This window comes from Athene cunicularia (assembly GCF_003259725.1).
Source record: "Athene cunicularia isolate RWA chromosome 1 unlocalized genomic scaffold, athCun1 chr1_part1, whole genome shotgun sequence".
In the NCBI taxonomy this organism is placed as follows: Eukaryota; Metazoa; Chordata; class Aves; order Strigiformes; family Strigidae; genus Athene; species Athene cunicularia.
Window position 1 is genome coordinate 98,465,548 of NW_020799091.1, and position 14,668 is coordinate 98,480,215.

Below are 14,668 nucleotides of genomic sequence, written 5' to 3' on the forward strand. Positions count from 1 at the left end.
GAGTTAAATGGATATATACGCCCTGGCATTCCCCCAGATGACAAGGCTTTGGGGTTACCGACTCTGCACCATCACAAGCACTCTGTTTCCAGCCGCATCCAGCATTGCTGCCACCAAACCTGTGATCGCCCTGGCTTGCCACAAACACCTTGGCGATCCACAGTACGCTGCTGCCCTGAACTCAGTAACATGATGTCACACAGTTAGGCGCGGTACAATCTGATAACTTGTCACCACTGATTGCTTTGCAAACTAGACTCTGCGGGGTAGAAATTAGCTTCCTGAGCTAGAGCTGGGATTTTTTTTCTTCCTCGCTGCAGGCAACAGATCATCCATCTGCAGTCACACAATCAAGCAGCAGTAGTAAAGGAGTATTGAAGTGGTATAGCACAACATACAGCAGGGCTCTATGTTTAATCCTTCACTTACTGTTCAAACATTTACAGTCCTATAGAAAACAGCAACTTCCAAAGGTGGACTCTTCTGGAGTGTGTTCATCTCTGTGCAGAAGGCCTGTACATAATTTATTTTCAGGGGTTTCAGGGGCAATGTCAGTCATGAAGTGGTATGATAATAAATCTTCTCTGTTTATAGATATAGACTATTTATTTTCTAAGTTTTTCCAGTACCACCATGAAGATCTTCAAAGATCTTCTTACTGCGTAACCGCTCCTTCCATTCACATTACATTTACACGCCACTTTTTGCTGAGCAATAGGCACAGAATTCCCTAAGGGGGAAAACCTTGCAGAAAGCCTCCAAAACATACTAACATTGCCTTCTTCATGTAAATTAAAGAGTAGGGTAACTGGAGCAAGCACAGCAACCTGCGTGGTTTGCCAGCCTTTCAGACTGGAACACAACGAACAACTAGGTTATTTCATAAACCCAAGAAACTAACGGCAAGTTCCACAGAGAGAAATTGAGGGAGATCTCCTCATTAAACTGGGATTCATTTTTTCAGTGAGAATTATCAAGGCACAAAGATGCTCCTGTTTGCTTTGATAACCCTCTTATGCGTGAAGGGCAAGCAGTAGTTTCATACCACACCAGTAAGAATTTGTGACAGCTTCTGCAGACACCTATTGCAGTGAACTCAGACTGAAACAAAACATTGGTCCCTTTCCTCCTAAGGCTCATCAAACAATTGCAGGTCTAGTCGGACGACTATCTCTCCTGTTGGGACTTCATGCAGAAGGAGACATTTTGTAACTGGTCCCTTTGAACCCTGATCCTTCTTAATGTCTGCCACACGGATCTCTGTTCTGCCCAAAAAGTCTGAAATGCAAAAAGACAGCATGCTCAGAAATGACACAACTGTTTTACATTGCAATAAAATGCTAATTTTCAGACGAAACTAAGCTTCCATCTATACATAGTGAAAGGAGAAAATGAGTTTTCAGTCCAACTATATTTTTGCAGTTGAAGGTGGCCAAAGGTTGCCAATCTGCATAGAAGAGGAATTTAGGTAGACCATATTAGACAGCAGCAGCACTAAAAAGTAAATGGTCCCATAAGGGGAGATATCCACTATGCAATTCACAGCTGCCTTGCTCCAGTAGCTTATTTATTTTATGGTATGTCAGAAAAAAAGGCCAAATGCTGCTGCACAGTTCAAACTGAGTGTGAAGCCCTCTGGAGATGGTAGAGCCAAGCAGTGCATCACACCAGCGACAAGGTCAATGGGCCAGCCGGTGCTGGCCACACGAATGACAGTCCTATCCCAATACTTCCTGAGAGACTGTGACTCCAAACTACACTGTTCAATGCTCCATATGCTCAACCCAGGTAGTGAAATAAGAATAGGTTAGGAAACCTGGGTTCATTTCTGCCACTGTTATTGCATATTACAGGAACTTGAAAATATTTCTCTTCTCCTGCATTAATGTTGTCCATTTGCAAACAGCATCCAGAGTTTTTTAAAGACACAGCAGAACTGCAAACCACACTTCAGTTGTCAAGTTGCACAAGAAAGGAAATCCCTAAAAAACAGAGAGCGCTTGATTTTTTTTGTGCTGATACTAGCATAACTTCACTGGGGAGCAACAGTGAACAGGCTCCCAGTATGAAAAGGCGTTCAATATTGGGGTTGGAACTCGATGATCTTTAAAGGTCCCTTCCAACCCAAACTATTCTCTGGTTCTACGATTTACCTCAGCAGGCATTCACCTCTTCAAAATGGGAGATTTGAAAATATCCTTGGAAGGGCTGCAGCCCCCTACGTACCATCTGGGGAGAACTGGTCCCTCTCGAACACTGTAATGCAGAGCACGTCCTGCTCGAGGTCTTTGATAAAGAACTGGCAGTTGGAGTTCCACTTCGGGTTGAGGGTGTCCTGTATCGTCTTGGTAATGTGGCACTGAGAGCCCATCGTCACCTCACAGTACGGGTTACTCTTTCCTGGGATGATGGAAACAGACAGAAGAGTTGTGGTTTTAGATGTGTAATCTTCCTCCTAAATATCCTCCTCCTACAGCCAACGGACAAAGGAAATACTGAGGCCTCACTGCCATTATAATGAACAGGGACACAGTTCTGCAAGGCATTGAGTACCTTCCACTCTTCATTTCAGGACTTTGTGGCTTATGATCTCTTATGATATGGATTATGTGGTGAAAACTAAGTTTGTCTGAAACAAATGCTTAATGCAGGATGACTGCATAACTACTACTGAACTGCACAAAATCATTTCCACATATTCTAAGTGTATTAAAACTGCTTCATTAAACAAAACCATGTTTTGTGTACTCCTTCAAAGTTAGTCTGACAAATAGGAATGTCTTCTTCACAGAGCATATTATGAAAAACCCAAGGCACTTACCATGGGACCTGCAAGGTTTTAGTTCAATGCCTTCAACAATATTCACCATCAACCTCCCAATGCCTGTTGCTCTTTGTGAGCGAACTGTGGTGAAACAGAAGAGGAGAGAGAAAAGTCATTAATATATTTTCCTGCCCATGGACTTTTTCACAAAAGATGAGATGCCTGCATCCCGTGCTGTACCTAGGTAGGCCTTTTCCCTCTTCTTCTTTTCAGTCTCTATGTAAAGTTCTGAAGCAGCTTTGATCTTCTGAACCCAGGCAGTCCTTGAGAAGGAAAAAAAAAAAAAAGTTGCAAAATATAATTTTAATTTTTCATCCCTGGAGCACAGCAGACAAAAGTAAAGCTGTCCCTCCTTCCCAAGCAATGCTCTGGCCCCATCACAGGCTCTGCTACACTGAAGCTGTCTGCCTGGAGGAGATCTTACTCGAATTCATAACACATTTACGGCTATGTTGCAGAGGTGGCCACTTTTCTTGACCCCTCAGGTTTCATACCAAAATCCGTCTGAGCTTTGGGACACATGAAGCATAACACAGGGAGTACACAGATGATGAAGGATCATGGATCCCTACAGGCCCTTCTGGGAAATCACTTCATACTTAAGAGACTGAGTGGAAAGATTGACAACGTGTGGAAGGGGTACCAAGGGACCTCAAGGGTTTAGAAGAACTGCTGTGATACAGAAGAAAGGGAACCTGAGACCTGAGTCAAGGCAAAATGAGAGAATCTAGAAGTTGTAGATCTATTTCTGATCCCAAAATGAAAAGCTGCTGCTCTATAGAGTGTTACAGCTACTTAGACTAGCCTGGATTTAGGTCTCAACACTCACCTGTATTCTGTAAGGGAGTCGTTCAAGGAAACAAAACACTTAAGGACAATTCCGTCTTCCAACTCAGCTCTAAATCGTAAATGGCAGCTTCAAAAGCATACCAGGCCTTTGATCATAAAGGTCTTTTAAGATTAAATGGGAAAATTAATCACTCATCGATGCTAATGTTTTATTTCTGTTGCTCTTTGTTAAAAGCAAGTGAATGATGAAAACCTGGAGGTATCTCACCTAAAATGCTGCAATTATTTTGTAAGTAATTATGGCATAAAAGACAGTCAAAGGCTTTATCCCACATAAGCAAAGTGGAGTGACCCAATTTGGATAGCAGTTCCAGTGAATTCTCTCTATAGTGAATAGAGAGAGACAGGCACCTCCAGAGGGCGTTCAGTATGTGAAGATCTGGCTCCTTCCACTGAAGGCTCAGCCCGGCGTGCCTAAGCACCTCACTGAAGTCCTTTGAGCTAGGTAGGATGAACACAGTGCAGAGTTTAGATGTTTCTGACTACTGCTGTGAGTGCTCTGATGCAAAACAGATGATTATTGTTATAGTCTGAGTTGTGCTACAGATCCTAAGGTGAAAAGGCTGTGTCAATTTTCATCACCAAGGGTCTGATCACAATGCTTGTTCATTCTGTAACACAGAGGAATGGACAGCATCCCAAAGGACAAATGGGATCCATAAAAGTACAGTCTTTTGCAAGAAAAATTATGTGTATAAATAATAATGAATAACACTGTCGAGCAAACAGGGAGCAAGGATGTTTTATACGTTTTCATGCATCAGAATTTTTAGGGGCCATACATTTCCAAGCTAGTACAACACAATGTCTATACTAGGGGGGAGAGGTTTGCTGCACTTTCAGCTTTCATTCTTTAATGAAAGTTATCTTTCAAGACCTTACATTTGTGTAGAGTCTTACCGGATTCAGCAAACATCATTATTTCTCAATCCTTTCCATATACTGAGTATCACCACATTCTCAAGCAGAAAGAATTCTCCAGTCTTGTAAGATAAACTACTTGGAGACTGCTATGCATGTGTACATCATATACATTTGCACCAGACTTTTCAAATTCATTACTAACATGGCCTATGCAGGTACTTACCTTTCATTAATGCTTTCAGCCCGGAGTGTATAGACTCTATCAATGTGGGAGATATGGAAGATGGGCTCATCTCCAGAAGGGTCTGTGGGTAATTTTACTAGTACCTCATTTAGAAAAATGGGCTGTAAAACATTAGGCAAAACTAGAGTTCTACCACACAATATCCGAACAGATGCATTCAACACAGAGCAATTTACAACAGATTTATCTTGTGCCTGCATTATCTTTCCCCTTCTGCCGGCCTCCCATCTTTTTTTCAGACATGTCTTTTTTTCAAATTTTCGTATTATCAAAGATATAGGTGCCTCCAGACTCTGGGAACACTTCTCCTGAAGTAAGCAAGCAGCCTCATGAAGCATAGCAATCTCTCATTTCCTACAAAGAACAGCAAACACTACTGTCCCCATCACTCCCTGATACACATGACCTCTGTTGAAAAGGTTGTTTCAGCAAAACTTCAAAAGCATCTTCTATTATCTTGCTAAAGCAAACAACCAGCTTTGTCAGTCCCTGAAATCCTCATGTACTGGTTTTGGCTGGGATAGAGTTAATTTTCTTCACAATATGTCAAAGCTTTCAAGCCTCTTCTCTATAAAAGGCTATTGCCCACACACCCAGTATGGGAGCTGCTGCCTACTATAAGCACTTGTAGCATATAACCATCTCAGTCACCATTTAAGAGCAGTACTTACAGTTTTGTACATTTTGTATTGCAGATTAGACTTGGGGCTGAAGACCTTGTCTGTGCCAGAAGAGCCAAGAGGTTTTATGATCTGAGTCAGGAGGAGGAAATCGTTGAACAGAAAGCCATACAGTTCCTTGTTACTCTTGGCTTTATAGAGTTTCCCACTGTGCAGAAACTTGCGTGGTCCCAAGCAGTTTGTAACAGAATTAAATACGAGTTGCTGCGAAAAGTAGAAGAAGAACAACAACGCACTGTATAAAGTAAAACAATCGAGGTTCCCCTGAAAGAGATCAAATATAGTTTTGAGTCCTGACATTGGTTTCAATTTGTGTCACAGGGATGACGGGCAATGTCTCTGTCTTGCGCATGATAAGCAGTGCAATTCATAGAAAGGCTACATGAAAATTAACTTTAAGGCAGCCCATCAGTTGCACAGGGCATGGCCTGGACAGTCAGAGAGAAGCCAAAAGCATTTATGCCTCCGGTCCAGTTCCTCTGCCATGCGCATGCATCTCTGTGAGTGGAACTGAGCTCACAATGACTTGTCCTGGATTAGCAGTAGCTCTGCAAATGGTCTCTCCAGATGCTGAGCTTGGATTCCAAGGCCTGGATTTCTGAATTCTGTTTTAATTTCATGCATTAAAACATACCAAAGGAATTCCAGATAGCCTGTCTTTGTGTACCCACAAGACCTGGAGTTAGAGGACAGCTGCTGACCACTGGCTGGAACTGGCAGAATTTAAGACTCATCTGAAGGTGGTTACCAGATGAGTAAAGGCTTGCCCTTTCCTAAAGTATCATTTTCGGGTTTATTTTCACTAGGTGGTGGTATGGTTCCTTCCATTCTGGTTGGCTGAGCAGGTAGACCTGGAGTGGCTCCTTTTACAGATTAGAAACACCTCAGACAAAAAGCCGGGGGAAGCCTCGATTGTTCCTTACCACAGATTCAAGGCTGCTGCTACTGGCATTACTGTGTCAGCAAGCAGGCATTTGGTCTTTCAGGTAATATTTTTGGTGTTCTAGGGCCAGACATCATGCACAAAGGATAAAAGCAGCCATCTTCCTTCAGGCAGTAGTTCTAAGACAGCTGAATGTATCTTTGACCCTTCTGATATTGTCATACATGTCTTTTCTCTGAAACAGATTTCATAAATGAAATGCGATTTTTTCCAGTTTAAAAACCAACTAGCACTTATTTTTTTTATCTTCTAGAGCTGAAAACTCAATACATACTTTGAAAATCAAGTTATGGTCTGCCTTCCTCTATTACCTTCACCAATAACAAGGAGGCCATCAAAATAATCCTCCATCCTTTTGCAGGACATATCGACACAATATTTTCATTATAGTTTCAGTACAGAAACTTAGCATATTACCTTAAAAAATAACATGTAATGGGAGGCAGTGATTCCCTCTGTAAAGTCTTCAGACAGACTTGATCAGTATTCTTGAGTTTTCAAGATATATACAAAGTTTTATCACAAAAATTATTTTCTGCGATGAGTTTTACAGCACTCCAGGATGGTCAGGTATAACTTCAGGATGAGATACAGCAGTACAATAACCACTGTATTATAAAGAGGTATGAAACCGGAAGGTTGTGGTTGAAAATTGCAGCATTGAACCTTGTACTAGTCCAGAGCCAGGCAACAAAAGCAGCATTTATCATACAGAAGACAATAACACAAGCAGCAAAAGAATCACATGCAGGAGTGAGAGCCAATGAAAGATGAAGACAAAGGATTGAAGATTATATGCCTTGATTAATTACACTGTTTGTCCTCTGATGCAGTGCCGTGAGCCATGGTTTCTTCCTGACTGGTGGAGAAGCGCGCCCACATTTGCATTACCCTAGATAGCACTTTGTTTACCTCTGACAGGCCTTCGCACTGAACGTGAGCCTGGATCCACTCCAGCCTATCTGAATTTTCCTTCTCCCGCACGCCTTCATTTACTTGAGAACATAACTCTTCTGCTTTCTCAAGAGCATGCTTCAAGTGGCTGTGGTCAGGGTGGTTTTCAGGAGTGTTTTCTATTATCTACAGATAAATAAGATGCATTAGCCTTTTCTGTTGCCTGCAGTTAAAATGTATTCATAGTCAGCCCTACACTTCTGTTTTATTTCTTCATTTCATCAGAACCAGTCAGCATGTTCCAAAATTTCTTTTCCTCCTTGACAAACATGAAAAACAGGAGACAAATTCACAATCTCTTGGTGAACAGCTGAACTGAATGCCTGCCTGCAGAGCCTTTGCATCAGAACACCGCTCACTCTTCTGATGTAAGTATGCAAATTTCAGCTATATACAGAAATATATCCATGACTTTTTAAGGAATCTTTTAAATGCCAACATCCAATTTATAAATTCTTTCCTGAGAAACTCTTGGGCCAAGTTCAATAGCATTATTCAGGATGGTAAGCGTTAGGCAACAAATGAAAGTTAGGAAAGGGTTGTAAGTTATCCAGCAACATAAGCTGTGCAGCAAGGTAACTTGCAACAATTTGACATTCAGGTTTGCGCACTGAATGTCATTTACCAGTCTATGGGGAGGGAATGACACTGTGGAAAAAGGCAAAGATGAGCCTAAGATTGATCTGTTACTATTATCGTCCGAATTTTCAAGTTTTCATTCAGCATTCACTGGCTTCTGGTTCTTTGTGTGCAAGTTTCACCTCTGTTTTTAATGAAAATACCCATCATTTTGCTGAAGCCAAATGAGTTACTGCATTTTCTCTAGCGTGATCAAATACAGAAGGATGTGTTCCCTAGCACATCAGATATCTAACAGTGACAAATGTTGACACAAATAGGGAAACTACCCTGTAATTAAGCTATAAGCAAAGCAGCATCAAAAATATCATATTTGCAAAAGAACGTACATTTTTAATTATTAGTGGGTATCTTGTTACCCGTTGCATAGGCTTTAGTAGAAAACTTGATAGTGGCATTCCTTTACAGCGAGGATCCATTGCTAACCTCTGAAACATTAGAGAGGTAAAATGGTGTTAGTCAGTTCGTTTAAAACCCTGCAAAATGAGCTCCTTCAAGAAAGGAAAAGCTAAGGTAACAAATAAACACCATGCTTCAGCTAAATCTGTTCTTAGATCACAATGTCACTGCAGAAGAATTTCTTGTATTTTTTACAACATATTCGTCACCTGCCTTGCCTCTACAAGAGAAGGGCCTCTTTTGACTGTGCCAGCATTTTATTGCAAAACCATTACTAAACAAAGTATTTTACGGCTCTATAGTTGTTTGAAAAAATGTATCCCTTCCATGAAAAAAATGTATTCTTTCAATGAGTGCTTAAGTCTGAAGACTCTTCCCTCTAGCTGAACACAGGGCCAAACACTGTTTGAGACTACATTTTGCAAATTAGCAAAATAATGAGCTAAATCTACAGGGTACAAAATTCATGGTGATTGCTTCTTCTCTTACTTTAACAAACTCCTTGAACTCAGGGACTTCATCTGTCTTCTGCTGGATGAGCGCTGCCCCATTGAGCTGGCAGCTACAGAATCGTATGTAAGGCTGCATGTGTGGCAGCTGAGCTGTCAGTATGTCACCAATCATCTTCACTGGCATCTTCTCTCCGGACATCTTCTTACGCACACGCAAAGCCCTAAACATGAGAAGGTCATGTGTGTTTTAAAAGGAGACCACTAAAGAATGATTCTTCATTTATGAAACATATGGTTTCTTATTCATTATTGAAATAAAGAGATTCATAAACAGATCAGCTACAAGATTTACTGCATATTACAAGAATAAAATAATCAAGATTGCACTCTCAGACAACATTTTTCCCTCTTGTGGTAACCAAACTGTTATTTGACATTAACTTAATGCAATGCCAGATCAGATACAATATAAAAAGGAGCGTAATTTCTTTTTCTATTAGTTTAGAAGGAGAGTAACAGATGTGCTCATGAATGAGGAATAAAAACCTTACCACTACTTTAAGATCAAAGCTACTTCTAGTTTTTAGCCTGGTTTCCTAAGGAAAGGAGGTTTACTGTCATTGAGTTGCCTGCATTTGTCCTATCACTGACATAACTTTTCAACTTGTGGGCCATTTTCAAATACATTTTACAAAAAAAGTATCTCAAAGGTATAAAATCCCTGTGAATTCAGTGAAAATTAGCAGGTCATTAGAGAGAAAAGGAACTTTATTAATATTCTCTCTCACTTAGGAAGACAGAGGTTTAACTCAATCCTCACTCAGTTTCTCTGGCAATGATCAGATGAGCAACCTACATGCATATTCCTCCAAACCAGCTACAGCATTTACTGTGTCTTGCTGAAGCAGTAGGGATGGGTGACAAGGATGCAAAGTAGGAAGGAACTGGATTCATCAGAGGCCACAGAGAATGAAGGGAGAAATAAGGATACTTGCACTGTGTGGAGTTTCATGGTAGAGAGTTGGGGTTGCAGTAGTTGGGGACTTTGGAAGGAAGGGTTCATGGTACACTGGACACAAATCCATAGGAAACCAGGCTTTGCTGGTGCCACTTCTCATAAACCAGCTCATTCAGGTGCTCTAAAGCTACAATAACTAAAGAAATACATCAGTCAACTCGGAATAAGGGAGACAGATGTTGTTAGGCCTTGGTTTGCATTTGTGAATAACAGGACTGGAACTGGGTATGGGCTGTGACAGAGGAAGTAAAACTCTACGACAGGACTGTGGGGAGCCTTGGCAGGCATTAGTCTTGAGGAGAGGTTGATCTTGCCTTCTGGAGCACACGTACACCACAAAGTAAGTGCAAATACTTAGTCAGCAAAGAACTGCTGGATTCTTCTCAAGTCTTTTTTCTCAAGTCATAGCAAACATTGTTAATAGTTGCTTTTTCCAGCAAGGGAAAAATGCATGGCCCTTTTGCTTACTACTTGCATAACTGGCAGATATTTTTGTGCAGCTAAAAGGAGAAGCAGAGGGAGAGGCCCATGATTTGTTATTGCTAAATATGGGGGGAAAAAAAACTTACTTCAGTAGTTTTATATTGCACATAATCAGCTCCTTCCAATTAACAAAAATCATAGCAACTTCTTTTTCTGTTAGCAGCTCAGATTCCATTAGTGGTTTCTGGAAGATCTACAGATTCAGAAAATTAAGCAATTTAGAAAGTATATGGTAAGTATAATCAAAGTGAGTAAGACTGATGATGCTCATTCCCTTAGCCTGGAGGTGAAAGAACTTTACATCAGAGTAGCACTTGACACTCAGTGGAACTGACTTCAAACATGCGCTGTGCCCTAAAGATCCATAGTGTTCCCTGATAACATGTTTGTGAGTGGCGTGTAGCTTTAAAAGAGAATACTCTAAATTTGTGTTGGTGGTGCAATTATGACCAGGATAATCTGTTTGAAACTTGGAAATTTTAGTCAAAGGTCTCTTGCAAAATATCCCAGGATTACTGTGATAATACAACTGAAAATACATTTTACTTTGGACTCTGTTATGGAAGTTCTGATTTATGTCACAGTGCATCAAGTTTGCATATCTTGACATCTTTTTCAAAAAGGGGCTTTCCTTCTCTGTCAAAAGAGTTGTCTAAGTCAGTTGCCTGTTCTAATTCCCTTTTTTCCACATAAGAAATGCACCTTGTAAACTTTTAAAGAAAAACACAGTAAGTGATAACTGAGTGCCACTGCGAATGTGGAAAATGTGCTTCAAGCTTTAAGAACTTATACATGAGAAATAAACATTCGAAATCAGGAGCAAAAAGGGTTTACTAGAATGATATCAGTGTTTTTCTGATGGTAACACAAGGGCTTAACATTAGTTGCACCCACACCCATACACACATGCATATGTATCTATATAGAGATCTACAGAGAGATACGAAAACTTAATACAGATCATCTCTAGGAAGTCAAACATGGCAGTGATCTAAAGTGAGTTCGCATAGTGAAATTACTGATTTACTTTAAAAAGATGAATGATTAAAACCTGCTTCTAAATCTGCTGTGTCATCTTACCTCTGTGACCAACTGTAGATCATTTACATAGTTCTCTTCTGTGACAATGAGCTCATGGATGTACCCCTGCCTTTTTCTTTCGGTAGGCGTCAACATATCCAGAAGATGCAAGTCTGCACACCCTGGAAAACACAAAAGGATCCTAGATTTTACTTACAGTCATTTGCAAATGAATTCAGATCTGTAGCAGTTCAAGTGATGTAGCGGTTCAAGTAATGCTTAATGAACAGTAACTACGGCCTGTGCAGTTCAGTTATTCACATGTAATGGCACAACGCTAACAATGCTTCATCTCTTAGTGACTCAAAACATTGCATTTAAAAGCTTTTTTTAAAATAATTTGTTAAAATCAAGGCCATTTCTAAGTGCTAACTTTTCTCTGGTGGCAAAGATTATATGTCCCCCCCACAGCTACCTTCCCATTTCCAACCTCGCTCTGAAGTTCACTGTCCCCTTTAGTTGTGTCATTCAACTGGAACCACCCTGTAAAACAAATCCCCAAATGGATGGCTGTTAACAAAAAAGGGGGCAAAGACTTCATCTGGTATTACTGCCAAAGAAAACATAGAAATATCCTAAAAGGGAACAGAATTTGGAAAAAGTGCTATAGTGACCTTAATGCTCTGATGGGCACTTGGGAAATACATATAAGCCCTCAGTTTATTGATACTTTAAATTCAAGTTTCACCTTTATCCATCTAGTCAAAGTAGGTAGGCATCCTAATCAAGAAGGTACTGCAGAGCTTATTTTCTTTTTCACACTTCAATTAAAAATTTCTTTTAAATATCTGAAGGACTTGAGCCAGAACACATCATGGTCAGTGGAGACTGCTACATGGATTTCACTAATTTATGGGCCAAGCCAAAGAGGTTGATTATTTTTCTCATTTATCTTTAAAAGCATGGGAAAAGTTTCTAACTAAGAATTCATCTTCCATCAGTTTTGTCCTTCAATTTTTGCAGAAAACCTCCCTTGTGTTTATCCTGTATAGATGTTAGAATTTTTGTATAAATTCTAGAATCTCAAATTTTATTTTCTATCCTGAATCAGACCAGAACATTTAATTACATTTTTTTCTGTAAGCCAGTATTTTTCAGCTGAGCTTAATTAAATTCTTCTGAGACTGGCAAGCAGAATGTTTTGTTCCAGTTTCCCTGTTAAAATTATTTTAATTATTTTTCTGTGTAAAATAAAATGCATTTCAAAAAGCACTGGTGATTTCAAATGGGTTGAAAACATTTTGCTTTAAAAATGCACTATTTACAACTACTTCTACAAACCAAAATTCTTCATTTTAATTCTTACCCCCACCCCTCAGTGAAGTATCGGCATATTCAGTATAGTCCCCATTGAAACAAATTCTCCTTATGGAAAAAGTTCTGAGTGAAAAAAATTCAAGGAGACCTTCACTTCATGAAGTTTAAAATAGTCAAGGCTTTTTTTTTTTTTTTACACTGTTCACCAGCATCAACAATGACACCAAACTACTGAGAACTGACAGGGATTTTTTAGATCAGGTATTTACATATGCTTTCACAAAGTGAACCACTACTGCTCCTAATCACATCACACCACACCCCGGACAACTCCTCAGTTCTTTGTTATAGTATTTACTGCATTTTTAGCTTCCTGAATGTAACTCTGGAGCTGATTCTGCACTATGCCGCTATCAAGGTCCACACATATCACCATTAAGTTTTTCATGGACAACCTTCAACTGCTGCTTCAACTGAAAAGAATAGATTTGACTTAAAGATTTTTTTTTTTAAAAAAAAAAAAAAAAAAAAAAAGGAAGAGTAGATGCAGACAGTCAAGACAGTTTCCTCTGATTAAGAAGCTGAGAACAGATCAGATGGGAAGCATAAGCATATTGATAATGCTCCTCTGAGATACAGTACATTGCAGTTCTTTAGAAGATGCAATTGAAACTTTGCTTGAAATAAAAAGTAGGTTTTGAGAATTATCAATCTTATGCCTAAATAATAACAGCACTAGGCAGATTTCAAAAGCCAAAAGTTTCCTTTCTGTTTAATAAATGGCTGCTTTCAGAGCATTTTTTTAGTCATCATGTAAATCAGAGATCTAATAAACAGAACTAGTTCTTCCCATGCACTGTCAGCTTCATTAAAAGTGAACAAACAGTTTAATTATTTTTCTCTAGAGACTGGGGAAGTTTACTTCAAAGATGCTGATGACCGTGGTTTGAAGCGTAGTTTCCAACCACCAACCTTTTAGAGGAAGCATTTAACATTTTGAATCATAATATATTTTAGCAGCTAGCTTGACAGCCAGCCAACTGGGATATAAGTGGGCTACTCTAACCTTCAATAAATAGTCTGCTTTTGGTCTACTAAATATTTGGGAAAATACCTTGCTTCAATCTGAGCAGAACACGCAGGAGACACTTTTCTGATAAAGTACTTTCTTCATGAGGTGTACAATTACAAAGATTCTTCTTGTCTTTGTATTAAAAACACCAAAGAACAACTGGCTTTCTTTCAAAGTGGAAATGTCAGGCCATAGGGCTCTAGCTAGTTTTTCGTGGATGCCAAAGTACTGTGCAAAGTGCTTTTACAAACGCCTAAATTCCACTTGCAGCTGTAATAATAACATTCTAGAATTCAGTTCACTAAAAGAGACTCCTCTAGCGGCTAGAAAGCACCCTTGATATCAGACATTTCCACCGACAGATGGGAAAGCTCTGCTGCAGGTAAAGTACAGGACCTTATCTCAGTGTAGAATTGGTTAATTTTCTAACTTAAAGCACACACAAGTAGTCCCTCATGCAGACAGCCATTCAGGTACTTAAAATCAGGCACTGGCATTTGTCTTTTCAGTTACTGAATGCCTCATTCTTTTGTCTTTTCTCTCCTGCTCTGAGAAAGCAGAGTGCCGGATCCCATCTGGAAGGTGTCAAATTTGAATTTTTAGCTACACTAGCAAACTCAGAAAAGAATGGAGAAATTACAATAGCTAACTTGTTATGCTCACAGTACTGTGAATAAGCAGATATTTGCCCTTTAATTGAATAACCAGTACGACCCCAGGCAGAGGCATTTGCACACAGTCACCAAACTGGTTACTCTGTCTAGACTTACAGAGCCAACATGCAAATGCTGTAACTAGAAATCCGTGCTTTGACCTCCTACCACCCTATGAACCTGGAGGATTAAGAGATTTTAGAAATGTAAAAAGTAATTTCAAATATCATTCTAAGTGTATTGTTCCTTTTCCTTAT

General features: G+C 39.7%; 1 protein-coding gene across 3 annotated transcripts in view; it reads right to left on the reverse strand.

Annotated features, from left to right (window-relative positions):
• Positions 1-298: 298 nt before the first annotated feature.
• ITSN1 (intersectin 1) overlaps positions 299-14,668 on the reverse strand; it is a 105,825-nt gene continuing 91,455 nt past the window's right edge. For all 3 annotated transcript variants that reach the window (XM_026861273.1, XM_026861267.1, XM_026861259.1), the window contains 11 exons: positions 11,430-11,551; positions 10,436-10,542; positions 8,886-9,069; positions 8,327-8,425; positions 7,317-7,484; positions 5,453-5,665; positions 4,761-4,882; positions 3,005-3,087; positions 2,822-2,905; positions 2,227-2,400; positions 299-1,278 (listed from right to left, as the gene is read on the reverse strand). In XM_026861273.1, coding sequence (XP_026717074.1) covers positions 1,130-1,278; positions 2,227-2,400; positions 2,822-2,905; positions 3,005-3,087; positions 4,761-4,882; positions 5,453-5,665; positions 7,317-7,484; positions 8,327-8,425; positions 8,886-9,069; positions 10,436-10,542; positions 11,430-11,551 — 1,505 coding nt within the window. In that variant the 3' untranslated portion in view covers positions 299-1,129. The remainder of the gene's footprint in view (positions 1,279-2,226; positions 2,401-2,821; positions 2,906-3,004; positions 3,088-4,760; positions 4,883-5,452; positions 5,666-7,316; positions 7,485-8,326; positions 8,426-8,885; positions 9,070-10,435; positions 10,543-11,429; positions 11,552-14,668) is intronic.